This window comes from Malus domestica, chromosome 10 (genome assembly GCF_042453785.1).
Source record: "Malus domestica chromosome 10, GDT2T_hap1".
NCBI lineage: Eukaryota > Viridiplantae > Streptophyta > Magnoliopsida > Rosales > Rosaceae > Malus > Malus domestica.
Genome location: NC_091670.1, coordinates 36,374,314 through 36,397,001, shown reverse-complemented (window position 1 = coordinate 36,397,001; position 22,688 = coordinate 36,374,314). Strand labels below are relative to the sequence as shown.

The window sequence follows — 22,688 nt, the reverse complement described above, 5'->3', positions numbered from 1 at the left end:
AAAAAGGTAGTGTTACAGATCCCCTCTCTTAATTAATTTATTTATTTTATGAAAGAAAGTTTTTACTTTACAATAGAAAGCAGCGCTGAAACAAACATGTAGTATTTACCCAAAAAAGTATTGCTATGTAAAAAGACTCTTCACTGCAGGGACATACAAATCGGACTCTAAACCTATAGGAAACAAGTGGACTCTAAAACAACTTCTTCCAACCATGGAAGGAGGAAGTAGTTTACCTCGGCACCTAGACAAAAAGAATCGAATAAAAACTATACTTCAAAAACCAAGCTCACTATTTTCGATTTTCGCACTGCCCCTGTTGGTTGCAAACCATTTCACATCTTGTTCCTTTGTCAAATTTTGCTTCTGCAACATGTCTCTCTTATGGGATTATCTCTCTTCAGGGCCCTCGACTTTTTCCTGGATGGTTGTTTTGACAAAGGCTGTGAATTGCCTGACAACTACTCTGCTGACACTGCGTCACACAAAAGATGCAAGGGCGAGACCATTAAGAGTATTCGACCCAACAGTTTCAAATAAGTAAAATTTAAACACATTTATAGGAGTTATGTGACATGATGAGCTGTTGTAGAAAGACGAAACCATTAAATTGGAAACCTTACCAAAGGCAAAAGGGTGTATCAAGCTGCTTTAATTTCTCCAGTTAGTTCTCTTCTTACCAGCGTCAAGATTTCAGTTATCTGCAAACGCAAGAGAAAAGATGCGATCAACATACATATGTTATTTCCGCTCATCAAAGCATTCACCACACTAGATCTTCTGAACCAAAAACTTATTAACAGATATGAACATATTCCCACTAATTCTTACAAAATATATAAGGGCCTATTTGCAGAATTGCTTTTGTTAGAAGCACAACATTTTTATTATAATTCAGAATCAATTATAAGTTTTTATTAACTTTCATGCTTGGGATAAATTTCTGTCGTTTCCTCCAATTTTAATTGATATTTACACCGACATCAAACTTTTTTCAAACACAGGCATCCGATACTTCCACAAACATCAATACATTCATATTGTACACTGGTTCCCCTGAAATCTAGAAGGTATATAGAGCTAACATGATCAACCAATGGATAAAAGAAAGCATCTTACTCCAGGATAATGCTTCAATACTGGTGAATAATGATCAAGAGCAATGTATATTTTCTCAACAAGGCTCAATAGAGTCCCCACCTCATCCCCCAAAAGATCAACCTGAAATTCAATGACAAAAACTCAATTATAACAAACTACAAAAGCTATCCTTGATTCGTAATCAGAAGTTCATCTAACAATATACTTAAAGATATAATTCCTTTTCTTGCATAACAAAATTACAACATAACACTGAAAGAGAAGTCATTTCAGGGTCAGTAATGGAAGATAACTTCCAATCATATTTACACTGTTCCGTCATCCAGCAGGGCATCTCAAACAGCTCCTCCCACGTGTATATGCAAGCATCGATTCAATTCCATGGGTTTTATAGCACGAAATATAATATGAGGCCAAAACATCAAGTTGGAATATACGAATGCATAGTACTTATCTGATTGGAATTCACATACCTCAGCTTCGGCCTTTTCAAGGTCAGAACATTTCTTTTCGAGTCTCTGCCGGTACAGCAACCCTCTTCTTACAATGACATTAGCTTTTTGTTTAAGAAAACGCAATTGAGAACCCAAACTCTTCAACCTGGAAACAAAGCCACAGGTACATTATGAGGGTTCCGAATGTAGAAACACATCCCATTAGATTAACAAAACATCACCCCATCCAGGAATCATATAAGAATGTGGAAGCAAATCTATTGACAGAACTCGAGCACAAAAGAATTTACACGAAGCAATAAGAGATAAAAATAACCGAGCAAGTACCTTGAACATTTCCTTGAAATATCTTGTGTTACTCTACATTCAAATTCAGCAACCCCTTTCAATAATTCACGGATATACACAGCCGTTGATTCCAATTGCTGCTTGTGTTCCCTTTCTTTTGCTTCCAACAAAGATAAAACATTCTGCTTCTCTTGGTTTGCATCAAGAAGCATTCTCCTCTCCTCATTAACTTCGCTTAACTCTTTCATTGCTAGTTCAAGCCTCTGATCTAACATGCACATGTCAGCCTTACGTCTTTCAATTTGCTCCAATGCATCAGTTAAGTTCTGCTTTGTAGCATTTGACTCTTCAATGCTGTCAGAAATCAATTTCTGTTGCCGACATGTCTCGTCCCTTAAATTATGTAGCTCCTGAGCAGCTAATTCATATCTCTCCTTTTCGTTTTCCAATGCCGCTGTTGCATCCTGTGCCAACTGCTCCTTTTCTTCTGACAGAGATAATATTTCTTGCTTTAATCTCACTGTGTTTGCAACCTCCAATTCACATTGTTTCTCTTTTTCTAGTTTTTCCATCTCAATCAAAACCCGGAGTTCATTTTCTTCTATATATTTCAAGTTCAGGTTGTTGAGATTTTTCTCAGCATCTTTCATGACTTCTTTGAATACAAGTACACATAGTTCTTGCATGATAGTGTACTCCATACTCAAATCTTCAATTTCACGTTGGCTAGCAGGTTGAGCACTATGGGCAGCTTCTTTAAGTATACCTTTGTAGATTTCTTGCATATAAATATTTTCCATATGTGACTCTTCAGCGATACAATTAATTTGATCCATCATTCCCCTGAGAATACAAGCATATGTATCTTCAACAATTAAAGCTTCAATATCCGCATCTTTAACAGCTGATTTAAGATTAGCAGTTGTTTTTAACAACTTTGCCTCAGCCATGGAATGTTCTGACATTTTCTTAGCAGCCTCAGAAACTTGAATTGAAAGACACTTAACTTCCCTTTTCTTATCTGCAAGCAAATATCTGAGGTGCTTATTTTCTGAAATGAGCAACTCCAGTCTGTCTTTCAAACTGCTAAGACTTTCTTCATAAATACCAAATGTAGCCACGTCCGCCTTTTCGACAAGCACTTCATCTAATTTAGTAATAACCTCAGAGATTCGCCTCCTCAACATGTCAAACTCCTTACTCTTCTTTGACGGCAAAGAGGATCCCCTTTCCCTGAAAAATTCTCTTCTGAGGCTGAATAGTTGCTCAGTCAAATTTAGCACTTCAGATTCATGACTTCTCTTCAATTTAGTCATCTCATTATTGTAATAGTTTGTCAACTCATCTATTGACATATGCCTAAGCCGGGTGGCATCCAAATGTTCTTGCATTATTTCTGACTCATCATGTTTTCCATTTTCTTCCCAAAGAGATGATGATGATGATGTTGATGTTGATGTTGATGTTGAAGTCATTGTTGGTGATGATAGCAACGATGATGAAACCTTGCGGTGCAAACGGTCACCCTTCTTATAATTATTACTCTCTTCATCACCTTCCAAGGACCCGTAAGAAGATAGGTGCCCAATGTCAGAAATAGATAGTGATTTTGAAATGGTATCTAATTCCTCACGTAAACTTGATATCTCTTCCATCCTTCCAAGCCAATGCAAATTCTTATCGCCATGAAACCGGTCCAAATTTTTTTCTTCAACACTCCGGATACAATTCCTCATCACCAGTGCGTCTATTTCTGCTTTAAAATCCTGCTCCTGCTGCCATTCACAGACTGATGCATTTGCCAAGCTAACCATTTCTTCCACCCGTTGAAAGACAGTTTCTATTGCACCTTTTAGGCTATTGAGCAATCTATCCACATCAATCCATCTGTCAGATACATTATCTTGCAGTATGTCACCGAAACCCAACAACTGAGAACCAGAACCAATCCTCTTGATCGAACTACACCCTCTAATCCCATCAATTTCATTCTTGAGCTGCTTGAAGTGCTCTTCAGTTGTTCCTTTTAAGATGCCCAAAGTTTTTTCTATGCCATCATGCTGTACGACAGCTTCAAGAAAGCTAGGACGCATGCCACCTTTGGCACCTTTTTTAATAGGTCTGTCTTCAGTTCCCTTTGACTCTCGCTGCATGGGTGAGAATTCGTTTTCCTCACCACCCAAATGGTAAACATGTAACATTTCCTTCAGCTTAGTCACCTCTAGTTCTTTTTGAGCAATTTTCTCTGCTGCGTCATTGGTTACTGCATTAACAATCCCCTTGATGACTGAGTCACTCACCATCCTCGATATGGTCAACCGGTCACTGATTTCTTCCCAATAAGAATCCAAATCCTGGAGAAGGTCAAGATCCCGATTATCATTTTCTTTCACATCATTGCTAAGCTGAACCGAATCTCCATTGCATGATTCAACACCGTTACTCATGACTTCTAAACTCTCCATAACTTCTTCGGTTCTTCACACGTATAAAACGAACATCACCACCAAGACATTGCAGAGTATAACCACTACCAATATACAATCCCCAAAAGGATCACTTCGTCCTCAACAATTACCAACACACTACGCAGACCCGTTGAACTGCAAAAGTTAAAAAAATTAAAAATAAAAAAAAAGAAGGAAAAATCACAATTAAAAAAGTCCCAATAACTATAATCTTGTCGACTCAACTAAATTTCATGTAACTGTGAATCAAATCACAAAGGAACCTGCTTAAGTGCTAATAAAAATGGAAGAAAACATAAGATAAAACTTTATCAAGTCATTTAAAAAAAATGCAAAAACAAATATGCACCCACACACACACATATATATGTATATATATTTATCTCTAAGTCTACAGTCTTTGAAATTTTTTTTCATTTCTATTAACACATAAGTTAAGCAGCAAAAAATGCAATACGCAATTCAAATTATCTTAATACTTTCACTTTCTTACATTTTCTCACCAACCAAACAGAGCTAAAACAAGCTCAAAGAACAAAACGAACTGCAAAATTCAGCTTTTAGACTATTTTCTCACCAGCCAAACAGAGCTTCCACGAAAACAATTCCAGGATACCAAAAAAAAATTAAAATTAAAAATCCAAAATTCCTAAAAATGGAAGCACAAAAACAAGCTACTTACCAATGAAGCAGCTGAATCCACCGATGATACTTCAATTGGTAAAAATCAACAGCTAAGGAGTGTTTGAAAATCCCGAGACGACTCTGAATTTTGGGAAAAGCTGCTTGTTTTCGTTTGAACTGAAACTTTTCTAATTTTGGGGTCTTATTTTTTAGGGTTCATAGACAAAGAGAAAAGTTCTGGGCTTCGGGGGCGGGAGAGGGAGAGCATGTGTTTGACCCCGTTGTTTCTCCATAATTACGAGGGTTGACCAAGCTTTAAAATTGGTGCGTAAATTTGCTACGTGACGTAACCATATAGTTAATTTGTTCTTATTTGGGAACCTGGATTCTCACCGCAAAGATCTTGGAGATCCGTTAATTATGTCCGTTTATCATACATCGTAAGGTTATAATTTATTTTAAATATTTTTATTTAAAATTAAACACATACATTATTTGACAAAAACTAACCGTACGATATACAATGAACGAATACGATTCACGGATCCCTATAATCCTCACCAAAAGGATCCAAATAAGATTCTGTTGGCTTATTTGGCATCCTACTGTTATTGGACAGCCTCCAACTATACTATTTGGAGCCAGAATATCTGCCCTCCTATTTGGGTGCCCTTCTCATCCCCTCCTATTTATGCGGTCACGATTAAGGCACAACAACATTTTATATCTATAAAAAATTTAACATAAAATGTTGACGTGGATTAACCGTGACAGCACAAAATATGAGAGAATGAGAAGGGCACCCAAACAGAAGGGCAGACAATATGCCTCCATATTATTTTTTCTTGTTTTCTGATTAGTTCATATTTATTTCCAACTTTTGGTTGAGACCCCATACTTCTTGATCTGAGGACTATATAATATGTATGACCAGATCAGAAGTTAGGATTTTTAGCCGTTGGATTCATCGTTAAGGATTTAGGGGTCAAGACTTCAGAACAATTACATGGGTTATTCTAGAATTTTCGTAAATATAAGCATTTGTTTTTGTTAATGCTGATGGCGGATTCAACGTTGCCACCTCTTCCAAAATATGGAAAATAATATATATCAGCAAATTACGAGTTAGCTTGTATCCACTAGCTTTTGAAGTAGTGATAATTTTCTTCACTTGATGTTGTGTTTGACTTACATGGGTATGAGAACAACATATATTTGTAATGACTTTGATATTTGTTATGAGGTAACATTATTTTGTAGTTTGTGAAAAATTAAACATCTGTGGAGTTAAACGTGACTCTAGGTTCGATTCTCGTCAAAAACGAATTTGAATCATATTATTGTTAGTCTATCGTGAAGCTAAACTCACCCTCTCTCATTTAGTGTAGACAATAGTTTGTTTTTTAAAAATGTGACTTTGTCACTTAGTACTACCATCTAGTTATATTCTTTTTCACTTATAAATGATAGATCTTAGGTTCAATTCTCGCCAAATTATTGTTAGTCTATTGTGAGGCTGAGCCCACTCCTTCCTTCTTAGTGTAGAATAATATCATTTGTAAAAAAAAAAATGACCTTGGGTAATTTAAGGACCAATGGGAAGTCCGTGAATGGTGCTCAAAATTTAATTTAAATAATTTGATAAGAACGGAGGTGGTCACATGTAATAAAGTTTTCTATTAGATGATTAATTTAATTGAGGCGCATCCTACCGTTGGTGTAAGACCAAGATTTAAGTCAAGAATCTTTAAAAGTGTTTTAGTTAATCTAAGCAATCATGTTTGTATCATCACAAGTGCTGTTTCTTTCTCTTTGTATTTTATTTTATTTTATATGGTAATCATTCCTCCTACTTAACTTTAGTTTAAATCTTTAACTTGTTGTATTTTGTCATGTAATTGAGATAGTTTCCGGATTTCTGTGACTGGAACCCATGGATTCAAAAAAGGGACCCCCTCAATTTAAATATTGGGACCCCATTAGTCAATTTTACTGGCTCACTTCACATAAAATCAAGTTTTTTGAACGACCTGAATCTCTTCCTCTTTTGAACAGTTCGGATTTCCGAGTTCCTCGACTTCAAACACATAGATCCAATGGATCTCAACTCAAAATCTAGTACACCCAACAGACATAGTATCATTAATCCCATTAAAAATGGCCTAAGGTTTGGAGGCAGATTGTCTGCTCTCCCAATACCATACCCTTCCTATCCCCTCCTCTTTGTGCGATCACGGTTAAGTCACGTCAACATTTTATATTCCTATTGCTTTTTGTCTTATTATCTCTATAAAAAATTCAATATAAAATATTGACGTGACTTAACCGTGATCGCATAACATATGAGAGGATGAGAAGGGTATGGTAAAAGCAAGGCAGAGAATCTGCCTCCCTAAAGTTTACCTAATCAAAAGAACTTCATCTAATTTTCTGCACCTACTATGTTTTGAGACAGGCCTGCTTGTTAGTTGTATCATTATATATGATTGATAATTCCAGGCTCCAGCAAATTATAAGCTGTGATGGGTCCTATTACTTTTGAATTTTTGTCACTAAAGTATAGGCTCTTGTGGGCATCTTCTCTTCAGCTTCTGCCCCTCTTTCTAGCATTCCAATTCCAGAGGACCCACAAAATCATATTCCCCAACACATAGTATTCCTTTGGCACCAAGAGTTACATCATCTCTTTTGACTCTCAATTCAATGTTAAGCGGGAAAATGAGAAATTAAACATGAGATCTCGGGTGAGCGTTATGACTCTCTTACTAGTGTTTTCTTGTGTTATAAGTTGGACTTGGGAGTTTTGTGGTGATTGGGGGTTTTTTTTTATGGTGAAAAAAAGTTTAGGGGAGATTAGTTACTTGTACCACCAGCGTCATGCAATACCCATAATTTCGAGTTAGAAAGACTTATGCATGACATTAATTGCCAAGTGCCATCGGTATAGATTTACGTAGGAATTTATAGATCAACACAAACGAAAACTGCTAGCAGTGTGACTCGAACCTTGGTTGGGTGACACACAAGGCATGAACTTTACTAATTGAGTCAACGTTCGCTGGCATGATTGGGCTTTTTTTTGTGGAACATGAGTTTTACAATATGAGTTGGACTTGGGAGCATTTGAGTGTGAAGTTAGCTCTTTTTGGGTCTCTAGTATCCACCGACTTATAACATAAATTAGAACTTATAATTGTTTGATACTTGACTAAGGATTTAACAGTTAAAGATTCAGTCCAAGCTATGAGTTAGTCCCTTCTAGAACGTTTGCTTTCTCTTAATATACGCATTGCAAGGTTTATGAAAATTATGATTTTGGTAATTGTAGGAAGTTTAATTTACCATCACATGTGTTCTTGATATGTTAATTTTGCCTCAAAATTGATAAATTTAAGTTATTGATTTTGAATTGCAACAATTAGTGAACTTCACATCTTAAATTGCGAAATAAAAACTATTGGAACTTCGCTCTATGTACTCCAATTTTCTCCACACACACACATTTATCTTTGAATTCAACAAATTATGACAAAATCAAAGAATAAAAAATAAACAAAAATGTTTAAAAAGAGAAAAAAAAAGATGTGGGAAATCATATTCCAAACAACAATTTGGCCAACAAATTATAAATATTTCTGGTGGGGTGGTTGTCCTTTTGATTACTGCTCATGGTTTGGTTGTTCTGCTGACCTAGGTTTGGCACTAATGCAATTTCGTAGGATTGTGTTTCATTTCTTTCTGCATTTTTTGGTATGAATTGATTGATTTCTTGTTTTTTTTTTTTTTAGTTTAGTTAGTAGGTTTTATTGTTTTAACTCAATAATTATCATCTACAAAAAAATATTATTATTAAGTAGAGTGAAAGGGTTGGAAACTATTACAATAATTTAGAAAATGGAGAGTTTTGAACTTAAAACGCATTGATAAAAACCCAACACGCTATCCACTAAATTTTTTTTAGATAGCATGCAAAAAAATTGTGAATTTGAACCAAAATCAACAGTAAATCAAAACTAGAATCCATATGGGTTAGATATGCCAACCACCTCTGCAATAATATATACAACCAAAACTGACAAACCCATCATCAAAGTACCTGATTGTCTGCCATCCCATTCTATATCCTTTTTATCCTCTCTTATTTCTATGGTCACGGTTAAGTCATGTCAACATTTTATATTCTCATTACTTTTTATCTTATTATTTCTATAAAAAAAATTAATATAAAATATTGACATGACTTAATCGTGACTATAAAAATAGAAGAAGATAAGATGATGGAGGGCAAACAATTGAGGTCCCATCAACAATTGCTTGCAACAATTGAAAGACAAAAAAGATTCATAAGATCACCATGCAATTAAATTAAGATAAAAATAATCAAGGTTGTTGGTGTATCAAATCTTAAATTATGCACCTTTTTGTGGGTGTCTTCTGAAAGTCACTTCATCAATTGGATTAGATTTACATTATTTTACCAAAATTTGTTTTCTTCAAGTAAATAGACTCCATATTTCTTTATACTAAAAGCCAGCTGAAAAATACTGTTCATAAACAGTGTTTTGAGGAAATTTTCCTTCAGTTGCTATCCATTTTTTATTTTTTTTATGTGTTGCACAGTAGATTTACAAATATGTATGTACTAAAGTTTTGTTGGAGCGGAATCATAAGGTCGGTTAGGGTTGCATTAACTTAAGTTCTGGTTTTTTGTAGACATTATTGTGAATTACAGATGTTCGTTAGATCAATTAATTAAAGCCAACACGCTCGTTTTCTTATGCGGAGTTTGAATTTTTTCTTTCTTTTTTTGATCTAGTTCTTCCCCTCCTAAAGTGGAGAAAACTTGTTGAAAAAGTATACATAAAGTATTATACGTGTTTTTGAAAGGGTGTTGAGAAGCAAAAACAAGTAAAATCTTACCTAAAAAGAATCTACCCATCTTGGATAAAAATTTCAAAGAATATTAAAGTTGGATGGCAACTTATACCCTTTAAGTCCATGTCCTTCCAAAGGGTCATAACTCATAACTTCTCTATCTATCACTGTTTTGGTAGCTTTGTTTATTATTCACTGATTGGCTGTTAATTAAATTGTTTGAGAACTTCCTAGCCATGCAAATAATTAAAAAAAAAAAGCATGTGTTTTTAGTTTTTACTAGTAGATTCATATACAATTTTTTCAAAAGATGAGGTAGCAGATGATTTTGCTCAAAATCGAGCAAAGTGACGTTGGAAGATTCATACTGTCTATCTCATTTAGTGAAACAATGCTTTCCAAAACTCGTCATCCTGTCCCCTTTCAAAAATTGAAATATCAGACAAAACCAAGGTTTGTGCAGATTAACATAACAAATGTAACATGGAAAGGTTCATGGAACCAAAAACAAGGAGCCAGAGACATAGCAAAACACAGAAACATGGCTCAGCTGAATTAATGGCAAACACAATTAATTTTCTTGTTTTCTATTTTTTTTTCCCGACCAAAATTCACAGATTTCCAAGTACCCTCTAAGTACGGAGCAGTACAAACTACAAAATCCCAGTTATTTATTTATTTTTATTTCATTTTTTATAGAGTAGGGTCATTTACAAGTTATTATTTACCTTCTACTCACTTCTGTTATTTTTTTTATTAATTATTTTCAGTTTATTCAATTCGATTGTCGGAAATCGACAAAATTGTGTAAAAAATAAAAATATAAATGTAGATAATACCTCACTTTTGATAAGTATAAAACAAAGAAAAGTTTTCGGTTCGACCTTCACGGTGTCATGGGATATTAACAATTTCTTCAAATATTTTTCGGTAGGAATGAATTTCCCTCACGTTTAAGTTTATAATGCAAAAATCTATCTATCAGTAACAATATATGCTAATTTCAATTTATATTATAGTACATAAATAAATAATATCGTGTGACTTAAGTTTCTCGAGAACAAGAGGTAGAATAGAAATATGCCACAAGAATAACAAAATTGTAAGTGTGTTGAAAACACAGCTCTGTACATCAAATGTTATAATACAATTTGTTGAAATTTTCCTCTTCAAGATTTTGACAAATTATATTATTATACTTAGTGTGTCGAAATGTACTTCCGACACTGTGAAAATTCTCTAGAAGAACAATAATTGAATAAATACAATGTATATTATTGCAAATCTTTATCATCTTCAGACATGAGCATGTGACCCACTTCATAAATAATGGAACCCCATCTCAGGCTGCCAACGGCTGCAAATTCTCACTCACTAAATTAACAAAAAAATAAATAAATACTTTGAACAAATTTAAATTAAAAAACAAAACTTGACCAGAAAATGAAAGTTGCATTAACAGACACCACCTGTTGCAGCAGTTACAATTTAAAATTTTAAAGAGTTTAAATGTTGTAATAAAGTGCAGAAATTTATTGCTGTCACTCGTCAGATTCCTGGCTACTTTTGGTGAAATATACAGGACAAGCAAAAGATGAATGTTTACCCAAAAAAATAGAAAAAGCAAAAGATGAATTAAACTTTTCCAATCTGTTCCCATCAGCAAACCCATGTTCCCCTTTCTTCTTTTGTTTTCTTTATTCTGATAGATCCCCCATTGCTGAAGCAAAAACTGTTTTTTTTCAAGCTTTTTTTCTTGTTCTGTTGAATTTTCGGTTGCATTGGTGTAGAAATCTGTCACCTTTGCCACCTTTTGTTGCAGTCTTCTTTGCTGTAATCCTTTTTTTCAAGTTCTTTTTGCCTGTTTTTGTCATTGGTTATAGTCTCACTGGTGAAGAAATTTGTCAAATTTGCCACCTTCTGTGACAATTCTTTGCTTTTTGCCCTCCAAATTTTCAAATTTTCTTGCTTCAGATCTGCAAAGAAATTGGGTGTGCTGATTTCTGAGAGTGCAATACAAATTTGCAGAAAAAACCAGTCTTTCTTCATGGCAGGTTTGTTTCCAAACAAGGAAATTCAAATGCAAAAACATGAGTGATGAAGGTGAAACTTGATGGGGTTTCTCAATATTTTGATGAAATTTGAGAAATTAAAAGTTGGGTTTTTTCATGGTTTTAGTATAATTTGAGCTCTTCTGGAGATTGGGTTGTTCTTGTTTTTCCATTGGGACCTCTCTTTTCACTGAAAGATACCACTTTTAGAAATTTGGTGATGGCGCTTCCGGTCAGGGAGATTTTTGGGATGCTATTTCTGGTGATTTTCTCTGCATTTGCAAGGATTGCAGAAGCTCAATCAAAATCTTTTCTGATAAATTGTGGCACAAATTCCAGCATCACTGTGAGTGGTAGGAAATGGGTTGGTGACTTAGCCCCCAACAACAACTTCACCCTCAGCTCCCCTACGAATGCTGCATCCACAACTCCCTCAAGTGTTGATTCAACAACATACGAGCCGCTGTACGCTACGGCGCGAATTTTCGATGGTGGCTTGAACTACACGTTCCCAGGTACTCGGGGGAGCTATTTTGTTAGGCTCCATTTCCGTCCTCTCCCATTTGATCATTACAATGTGAATGAATCTAGATTTGGAGTTGTTGCAAATGGTCTGAAGTTGGTGTCTGAATTCAGTGTTTCGGGTGAGATATCCCGAAAAAATGCGTACTTGCTGAGTTCAGGGAGCAATTTAACTTCTTTCTTGGTTAAGGAGTACATTTTGGCCATCAAGGAGGATGTACTTGTTTTTGAGTTCATCCCGGTTAAGGGGTCATTTGGATTCGTAAATGCGATTGAAATTGTTCCGGCGGTGGATACACTCTTTGCAGGATCAGTTAGTAAAGTGGGTGGAAATGGTGCAAATCAGAGTATAAGTTGGCAAGGGATTGAGACTATGTATAGGTTGAATGTTGGGGGTTCGGAAATTGATCCCGGTCAGGATGCAGATCTTTGGAGAACATGGGAAGTGGATTCTAGCTACATGATCACAGAAAATGCCGGGTTGAAAATCAATAACAGATCAAGCATTACCTTTTCGTCCGCAAATGATTCCTCGGTGGCGCCTCTTCTTGTATATGAAACTGCAAGAACTATGGTCAACACTGAAGTATTGGAGAAAAGGTTCAACATGTCGTGGAAGTTTGAAGTTCATCCTGATTTCGATTATTTAGTTCGACTGCATTTCTGTGAGCTGATTTTTGACGAAGCAAAAGAGAGGATCTTCAGAATTTACATAAACAACAGGACTGCAGCAGATAATTTCAATGTTTTTGTCCGTGCGGGGGGCAAGAACAAAGCGTATCATCAGGACTTTTTCGATGTGGTGTCTCCAAAAGTTGACACACTATGGATTCAATTGGGTCCTGACACAGCAGCTGGGGCTGCAGGAACTGATGCTCTCTTGAATGGCTTGGAGATTTTCAAGCTCAGTAGAAATGGGAATCTCGCTTATGTTGAGAAGTATGATTCAGGTGTTACTTCACCACGGAGTTCAAAAAATCAAATGCTTTGGGTGGGAGTTGGAGCAGGTATAGCTTCTGTTGCCATTCTTGCCATTGTCATTTACTGTTTCTGCAATAGACTGAGAGGAAAATCAACTGACACGAAAAACACCCCCGCTGGGTGGAGGCCGTTATTCCTTAATGGCTCCATTTTAAACAGCAATGTCAATGCCAAGGGAGCAGGAAGCCAGAATCCATATGGTTCTGCACCCTCTATCAGAGCTGGCAAGCGGTTCATGTTACCAGAGATCCGTGCAGCAACGAATAATTTTGATGAAAGTTTAGTGATTGGACTTGGAGGCTTTGGTAAGGTGTACAAAGGGGAGACTGATGATGGCACTCTTGTAGCAATCAAGCGAGCCAACCCCCAATCTCAGCAAGGACTGGCTGAATTTGAGACGGAGATTGAGATGCTTTCCAAGCTCAGGCATAGGCATTTGGTGTCATTGATTGGATTCTGTGAAGAACAAAATGAGATGATCTTGGTTTACGAGTACATGGCAAATGGGACACTTAGAAGCCATCTCTTTGGGAGTGATCTCCCACCGCTGACTTTTAAGCAACGAGTAGAAGCGTGCATTGGTGCTGCACGAGGACTCCATTATCTTCATACTGGAGCAGATAGGGGAATAATTCACAGGGATGTTAAGACAACCAACATACTGCTAGATGAAAATTTTGTCGCAAAAATGTCCGACTTTGGATTGTCTAAAACAGGTCCGGCTTTGGACCACACCCACGTTAGTACTGCAGTTAAAGGAAGCTTCGGATACCTTGACCCTGAATATTATCGACGACAGCAGTTGACAGAGAAATCGGATGTCTACTCGTTTGGTGTAGTGCTGTTTGAAGCTGTTTGTGCTAGGCCTGTTATAAACCCAACCTTGCCAAAAGATCAGATCAATCTTGCAGAATGGGCAATGATGTGGCAACGAAAGAGGTCCCTTGAGACCATCATTGACCGTCGTCTTGAAGGAACTTATTGTCCCGAGGCACTGAAGAAGTTTGGGGAGATAGCGGAGAAATGTCTCGCTGATGGGGGGAAGAGCCGGCCAACAATGGGGGAAGTTCTGTGGCACTTGGAGTATGCCTTGCAACTCCATGAAGCGTGGATGCGTACCAATGCTGGAGACAATTCTTTTACAAGTAGTCAGGCTTTCGGGGGAGAAGCACAAGAGAAGGAAGGAGCTCCGAGTTTTGATGAAGAGGCCGGTTGCAGCGGACAGTCTACCACAAGAGCATCCGATGAATCTGCAGACGGAGGTGCGAGGCATGAAAATTGAGGAAGTGAAATTGTATTCACTATATTATTCCAATATAATTCTTTCATAATTGTTTTATGTAGTTGTATATTAATTTGAAGTTATGTTATATATATACACATTGAGATTCTTCTTAAGACTTCATGTGATTGCTTTGAGGTTTTGGGGCAATTTTGAAATTTGCCTTGTTACCATATCACAAGAAGCCAAAAATTTGCTTAGAAAATGACTAACTGGAATTTCGAACTGGGGTGCATGGGAGCGGACATACTGTCATGACCAACTAACTGACCTAACCCAAATCCGAGGGAAAAGAAAGGGACCTTTTGAGCACATACGCTATCTCGACTGCTATTGTCAATCATGTGCACATATTAATATGAGAGGATGAAAAACCTTGCAATCTGTAACATGTTAGAAGCCAGATTTAAGTTCCACAGACTTCTCAGCAGTACAAGAGAAGAAGGTATAGTGCCGGTCTATGATGACTTCCCTGAACTGGACACCACCAACCGTTGCATTAGTCCGACGTAACGATAACTGGATGTCAATCTGTGACCCACCTTGGGCGTATAGGGAAAGCAGAGTTTCCATGTTGCAATAGTCCGAGGTAACGATAACTAGATGTCAATCTGTGACCCATCTCGGACATGTCAAGGGTTTAGGGAACGTAGAGGTTCCATAGCGAATAAATTATATTTCGGAATCATATCATACATCAATAGATTTTACATTAATAAAAAAAATATACACTTTCATGTCATCCCAGATTACAGAGTTGTAAACCTTCATCGGAATACAGAATTTCATCGACTGTTTTTCGTTATTTAGTAACACGGGTAATAATCCAGCTCCCAAATTCAACATACAAACTTGCCCGCAATGCTGCAACAGAGCAACTTCACTGCTTGGAAACCTTTGTCGTCAAGGGAGACGGTACTTAGCTGTTTTAGCAGAGCCTGCTCAGTAGCTTGATCAAATTCAGACTTAGATTTAAACAAGAAGTACCCCCCACACTCCCAAGCAGAAAGGGTACAAGAGTCTTTTGATGTATGTAGCTGCATAAAACAAATTCGTTAGTACGCAAATCAACTGTGGATGTATTTTATAGACAAAAGCAAGATATTCGTTTAACCATGCTTACAAACGAAAAATCATCTCTGCACAGAGACAAATGTAAGATATTCATTGTTCCACTGTCACAGTGAAGAGTGAACTCGCACAATAAATTACATGGATGAGGTTTTCAGCTGAAATAAAACCATTCGCCATTTACCTGGAAAAATAAGAATATCCTTTTGCCATGATCAGATATTAGCAGATTGTATGGAATGAGCTTTTGTTGTAAACACGAACATATCTCAGCAAGAACCTCCATCATCGTATTAAAGTGGTTGCTCTCCAATACGAGGGTCTTAATGGGGTACTCTGCAACACAAGAGATGCGCACCCCCTCTTTCCCAGCGCCAAATATTGTATCGAAATGCATGAACTCAACAGGCAAAGGGATTTGAAGGTAGCAAGCCTGCATGCAATTGTATTTTTAATTATTGCAAGGAGAAAAATAAAGTTTTGATCTGAATTGCAAAGAGAAGAAGAAAAGCAACCAGTATAAGGCATTATGTACCTGGAAATATAAAGGAGAAGCGCTAGGTGAATAGTCATAGAATAGGCGAAAAGAGCAATTATTTATTTCAACAGCAATGCGCAGGACAAGTTCCAATGACCTTTTATCGAGGTACTGGTGAATAATTTTAGAGCCATGTGGTACCAACAAGACATGACCATATTCCACGGGGGATGCCTGAAAAATAAGCAAAGAATTGATTAGTTCCTACCTCGATACATGTTTTCAGGATATCTACAAAACTTTTAAGTCCTCAAAACAATTCATCACATACTAAGAGCCTCTAACGCCTCTGCGTCTACATGTCAAGAAGATATAAAATCAAAAGACAAATAAACATCTACACTTTGCATGGTTAAGATCATTTGGTATAGCTACTGAACAATCACCAGTTTGCACCATCTTAGGTGACATTTCGAATAGATGATTATCAACTTATGACCATTCCAGGTAACAAAATAGATAAACAGTGCCTTACATTGATAGCAATCAACAAGGCACAGTCAGGCACAGCAGCTGAAAGAACAAGCTCAGGGTTCGACTTTTCACCACTTGAAACACAAAAGAGTAACTCCTCCTGCAGTTCCATCCAACTAAACTTGAACGCATCTTCTTGGAGGAATTTCTTGTTCTTGCCCATCCTTGGAATAAAATCCCTACTCCATCCTTCGTTAAACTGAGCAATGAACTTCTTCCTGCCACCGATGACCTGCACAAGCCATGGACCATCTCCAACTATAAGTGCCTTTACTTAAATCATCAATGTTACAAGAATCACCAGGCTATAGGATAACAAAGACCTTGATTTCAGATGTTGTCACATCGTATCTGAACAGACCTTTCCACATTCGATCTTCCCACTGCCAAATTGGGAAAAAACACATAAAACAAGGACAAAAGTCTAGAACTATCAAGGTTATAACTTATAGTTTGTAATGAACCGTACCTGCGCAAGAAGAATAGAATCCAATACACTCTGTTCTTCTCCTTCTTCTCCTCCTTCTTCTTCGTGCACACACGAAATGCCTCCAACACAACCATTATCCAGTATCGAATTGCTACTAAAACGGTACAAGGGGATTTTTATACCTGTGAAAATTCATTCATCAACACTCGAAAAAAATCCATGGGAAAGACAAAAGTAACAAAATTTGAAGTCCTTCTGAATATATAAAGCGATTGAAAAACAACATGAACAATACACATGTAACAAGAAAAATGAATAAAATGCAGATAAAACCCAATCAAATTCAATCAGAAATATTCAAACCCATCAAATCAAAAGCAAGAAAAATCACGAACCTTGCAGAGAAAATGGAGGGAATTGCGACGTAAAGTTACCATCTTGAAGCTGCTTAACCGTAACCATTGATTACTGCTTAATAAAAAACGAAGTACACTCAAAACCCAGAAGGGGAAACACAGGCGGTCGTCGTTTTCAGAAGCAACCGCCGCCGGCCAGGTAGGTGAGATCGGATGGATGCCCACCGGCGGAGGGTAGGGCACCGCGACCGCCGTGAAACGAAGGGCATGCAAGCAGGGAATTAGGGAAGGCTCTCATGCATTCTCTGCTGCCTCTCGAAATCTTAATACTAGTGATTGCTTTGATTAGAGCCGTGATTGCATCTACGAAGCCAGCCCTCGCCGGACCAGCGATTCCGAGTCTTCAAATTGGTCGAGAATGTCGATGATTGTGCGATCGGAAAATCTGTATCAAATATCTATCTCCGTTTCTCTTTCTCTTCTTCTTCTATATCGTGACGTCTTTTGATTTCGCGATACAGAGTTCCGGTCTACGGTCTGCTACTGGGACGAACGGAGACGGACACGTGTGTTCTGGTTTTCCGTCCTTTGACCGATCCCAACCGTTCATGTGTAAAGATATTACGCAACTGTTTTTGGATTTTGGATATTCGGTCGGATCTATTTATTGGTTTTTTGGGTATAGAGGGGGCGAATGAGGATCCTCTTCGGATATTCTTTACTATAATTCTGAAAATTCTTAAATCGTGTTCTTTTATCGTACATTGTTCGATCAAAAATCATTTTAAATATTTTTATTTAAAATTAAACATGAACAATAACTGAAGAAACTTGATCGCATGATGTACGATAAACGAACACGATTTGAGAATTCTCGAGATTCTTAAAAAGAGGATCCGGAGATGATTCTCACAGAGAGGATCCAGAGAGGATCCTCATTCGAGAGGGGCATCGGTCTAAAACATAAATGACATCACAAAGCCCATTGGTATGTGATCATCTTCGGATTTCCAATTTTCATTCTTAATTAATGAAAACATCATTAGCAAACATTTTTGTAATTGTTTGTCTTTCATAAATTCAAGAATTTCACCTTGTTGACCCTAGAAACTACAAAGCCTACGTGGCGCGCAGGCCGAGTAATTAATGAGCTAACTACGTCCTTCGGTGAATGCGGGGCGTGCCAACTCGTCGGCCGAGCTCGGCCGATGAGTAAATTTATTGATGTTGCGTTGGGTCGCGCTACTGACTTCTGCGTCTTGCGATTGCGGCCGAGAAAGGAACACGTCTCGACCTCTTGGGCTCTCGAACCTGAAGACAAGGTTACTATTCTTAAGAAGTTCAATATCAAATTCGGCTTTCAATGTGCCGAATGTAATAACTGTAACACCTCACTTCGCCGAGAAGGCTGATGAGATGACCTCGACCAATAAGGATTTAGAAACCCTTCTCGACCGAGACTTGGATAGGTAATCAACCGTTCTCGCCGCAGTGCTGTTGATGCCAACGGAAGATACTGCGAGACCGACTAACTCTACGGTGACAGAGCTATCTATGCCGACTTAAGATATCACCGGTTGCTTCCACAGTGCTGTTGATGCCAACGGAAGATGTGTCAGCGAAAAAAGGAAAAAGAAAAATCACAAGTTGTGAGAATTTGCGCAGGGCAATTTTGTATTGATTTGCAGGGGTCATTGAAGGATGTGCAACCTTTTCTATTTATAGCAATGGCTCCCCCCAAGGTCGAGTTAAAAACCTACTCGGACTAGGTTTTCTTCCCCTGATCAGCATCAACTCGACCAGTCCTACCTTCACTAGGACTGTGAACCTAGTCCCTAACTGAGCCGGATTCACTTCCGGGTCCTGCCGAGACTCCTTATTGCACTAGGATTCGACCTCTTGCGTTATGACCTAGCTGACCTAGGTTTGGATGCCCACGTACTGAACGATCCATAGTATTCTTGTCGTAAGGCCTTCCGGGCCGAGAATGACCCTACACTCGGCCCAAACTGTTATTTTGGGCCCAAACATTGCCCCCTCGCTTCTGAGGTCCTCGGCCTGAGTTCTTTGGCCGAGTTTCAGCCTTGAAGAAGCGAATCTACCACCCAGAACCCTAATGTCTGAGTTCCAAGGCGCATTTATTGAACATGATTGCACGATCTTGATCCTGCTAACCAAACTCGCCACGTGGCGTCCTTTAATACGGCTAACTCCAATGATGACGTTCAAGGCGTGCGGCTGTCTGAACCGTCGACATTATGACCACTACCTCAAACCGCGAGCCACTTCCTCAGTTCGTGAACCCACTTGTCATCGTGCAGGCGTCGAAACGTCTTCCGCCATTAATTTCGCAGTCACACGCAATCGTGCGCCCCCAACATCTGAAACCTTCGGTCTTCTCAACTGCATTTCCCAAATGTTCATCATGATCAACGATTCTTTCGGTCGATTTTGCCCATTTTCCGTATACTTTATGCACAATGAACGGCCCTTCCCAATTCGGCGACCACTTGCCGAACCTAGGATCTTTTAGTCCTACGGGCAACACCGTTTGCCACACTAGTTCACCCTCGCCGAATGTTTTCTGTCGCACCTTTTGATTATAGGCCCGCTCGGCAATCTGTTTTTGTGCCACCGATAAGTTATAAGCGTCAAGTCGCGCTTCTTCCAAATCTTCTAGTTCCTGTCTCATGGACTGATTATATTCGGCGCTAAACAAACTACTTTGTTCAATTAATCGCAACGAATTTATGCTTAACTCGACTGGTAGCACTGCATCGTGTCCGCAGGTTAATGCGTACGGGGTTGTCGCAGTCGCCGACCGGGGCGACGTTCGGTATGCCCACAATGCCTCGTTCAACTTCAAATGCCACATGTCAGGCCTTTCTTTTATTATTTTTTCGAGGATGCCGATCAACACTTTATTACTTGCCTCGGCCTGCCCGTTCGCCTGTGGATAATACGGTGTGGACTGTTCCAGCCGAATTTTCAAATTTGCCGTGTATTCTTTAAACCTTTCGGCTGTGAAGATTGTTCCATTGTCGGTTATGATCGTTTCCGGTACACCGAACCGGGTCACAATGTGTTCCTTCACGAAGTCGCAAACCTCTTTAGATGTTAACTCGGCATATGATTTTGCTTCGACCCACTTAGTAAAGTAATCAGTTGCGACTATTATCCATGCATGATTTTGCCGATTACGTCCATGGCCCATCCTCTAAACGGCCATGGCTTAATGACCGAATGTAGTGACTCGGCCGAGACCCTTTGTATAGGCCCATGGATTTGGCACTGTACGTATCCTCGTGCAAACTCGATACAATCTTTCAGTATTCTCGGCCAAAAATAGCCGTGTCATCGGAGTAGCCATCGCATTTTCCGTCCGGATTGATGAGCTCCGCATACCCCTTCATGAACCTCTGCGATCGCCCGAGCACTCTATTGGGGGCCGAGGCATAGCAGTAGTAATCCATCATCCCCTTTTCGATATAACTCGTTTTGGTACGTGACATAGTTCGTGGCGTGAACTCGTGTCTTGCGACTATGTTTTCCATTGGGATTGTCAAGGTACTGCATAATGGGCTTTCTCCAATCATCTGGTGTTGCCTCGACGGTACAAACCTCTATAGTATCTTGTCGGTCTAACAACGAAGGTAAAGACATGACTCGAGTGCGTATTACATCGTCGCGCCGGAAGATTTGCTGGTTGACCAAGGCCGGGTATAATTGTCGTAACACCGGTATTTCTCGGCCTAGCTTGCCCCCCAGGAGTTGTGCACCAGAGGCAATTTGAGCCAACGCATTTACGTCGGTATTATGGATCCGGGAAACATGTTCGAACGTAATACCGTCGAAAGACTCGGCCAAATAGCTGGCAACCATGTGGTAGGGTGCTAGGGTACAACTCATGCAGCGAAAAGATCCATTAAGTTGGTTGATCACAAGCTCAGAGTCGCCGAGGACGAGGGCACGGGTGGCCCTCAAGTCATGAAGGAGGCCAAGGCCGATGATTAAGGCTTCATATTCGGCCTGATTATTGGTGCAGTCAAAATCCAACTTAAGCGAAAAATACCAACGATCGTGATTAGGAGATTGAATGACAACTCCAACGCCGGGCGAGGATGAAGTGTTGGACCCGTCAAAATACATCGTCCAATAGTTGTCGCGTGTTTCAACCATGCCGATTTCGACATCAGTGTCCCCAAAACCATAGGGGGAAGGATGGTGAGCCAGGAAATCGGCCAATGCTTGGCCTTTGACAGCTTTCTGAGGCACGTATTGTAGGCTAAACTCGGACAACGCCATCGTCCACTTCCCAATTCTCCCTTTTACGATCGGCCGGGTAAGCATGTACCGGATGACATCGGTCTGGGCAATGACTTGTGTGACCGACGGAAGCATGTAATGCCGGAGTTTAGAGGCGGCGAAGAACACGGCAAGACAGAGCTTCTCCACGGCGGAATAATTGATCTCCGGTGGATTAAGATTTCGACTGAGGTAAAAAATAGCGTGCTCTCGCCCGGCATCATTGTCTTGGGCAAGGAGGCAGCCGATGGACTCTTCAGCCGCCGAAATATATAGCTTAAGAGGCTTACCGCGCCGGGGAGGAACCAAGACAGGTGGGTTCGTGAAGGAGACTTTGATTTGCGTAAACGCCGCTTGATGCTCGTCGTTCCACACAAATTTATCGGAATCCTTGAGTTTTAAGAGTGTGGAAAACGCTTTCATTTTTCCTGCCGAGTTGGCAATAAATCGGCGGAGGAAATTGATTTGTCCGAGTAAAGACTGGAGCTGTTTCTTCGTCGTTGGGGGTGGGGCAGTGATGATTGCGCGTGCCTTATTCTCATCGACTTCAATCCCACGATGATGTACGAGGAAACCAAGAAAATTCCCGGCCGATACACCGAAGGCACATTTGGCAGGATTCATCTTGAGGTTGTGCTGACGCATGCGGAGGAAAGCCTGTCGGAGATCGTCCAGATGTGTCTGTCGGCGTTTAGATTTGACGACAACATCGTCGATGTAAACTTCAACGATGATGCCAATTAAATCATGGAAGATGGTGTTCATCGCCCGTTGGTACGTGGCGCCAGCATTCTTGAGGCCGAATGGCATGACAACCCATTCGTAAGTGCCGAGTGCCCCCAGGCAACGGAAAGCAGTTTTGTGCAC

General features: G+C 39.2%; 4 protein-coding genes across 4 annotated transcripts; 1 reads left to right on the top strand and 3 right to left on the bottom strand.

Annotated features, from left to right (window-relative positions):
- Window positions 1-24: 24 nt before the first annotated feature.
- Window positions 25-5,243, bottom strand: LOC103446112 (WPP domain-associated protein). Its single transcript, XM_008385177.4, has 6 exons — window positions 4,995-5,243; window positions 1,884-4,447; window positions 1,575-1,701; window positions 1,120-1,221; window positions 624-701; window positions 25-475 (listed from the first exon to the last, which is right to left on the bottom strand). Exons 2-5 carry the CDS (start codon window positions 4,307-4,309, stop codon window positions 642-644), a joined length of 2,715 nt encoding a protein of 904 aa, XP_008383399.1. The 5' UTR covers window positions 4,310-4,447; window positions 4,995-5,243; the 3' UTR covers window positions 25-475; window positions 624-641.
- A 6,057-nt stretch (window positions 5,244-11,300) lies between these two features.
- On the top strand, window positions 11,301-14,763 carry LOC103446108 (probable receptor-like protein kinase At1g30570). Its single transcript, XM_008385174.4, has one exon. The coding sequence runs from the start codon at window positions 12,083-12,085 to the stop codon at window positions 14,645-14,647; it is 2,565 nt and encodes an 854-aa protein (XP_008383396.2). The 5' UTR covers window positions 11,301-12,082; the 3' UTR covers window positions 14,648-14,763.
- A 577-nt stretch (window positions 14,764-15,340) lies between these two features.
- LOC103446110 (GDP-L-galactose phosphorylase 2-like) lies at window positions 15,341-18,198 on the bottom strand. Its single transcript, XM_008385175.4, has 7 exons — window positions 17,556-18,198; window positions 17,200-17,342; window positions 17,054-17,113; window positions 16,732-16,962; window positions 16,254-16,430; window positions 15,903-16,151; window positions 15,341-15,684 (listed from the first exon to the last, which is right to left on the bottom strand). The coding sequence occupies exons 1-7, from the start codon at window positions 17,620-17,622 to the stop codon at window positions 15,487-15,489; spliced, it is 1,125 nt and encodes a 374-aa protein (XP_008383397.1). The 5' UTR covers window positions 17,623-18,198; the 3' UTR covers window positions 15,341-15,486.
- A 2,756-nt stretch (window positions 18,199-20,954) lies between these two features.
- LOC139188700 (uncharacterized) lies at window positions 20,955-22,244 on the bottom strand. The gene has a single exon (XM_070806381.1). It carries the CDS (start codon window positions 22,242-22,244, stop codon window positions 20,955-20,957), a length of 1,290 nt encoding a protein of 429 aa, XP_070662482.1.
- Window positions 22,245-22,688: the final 444 nt, after the last annotated feature.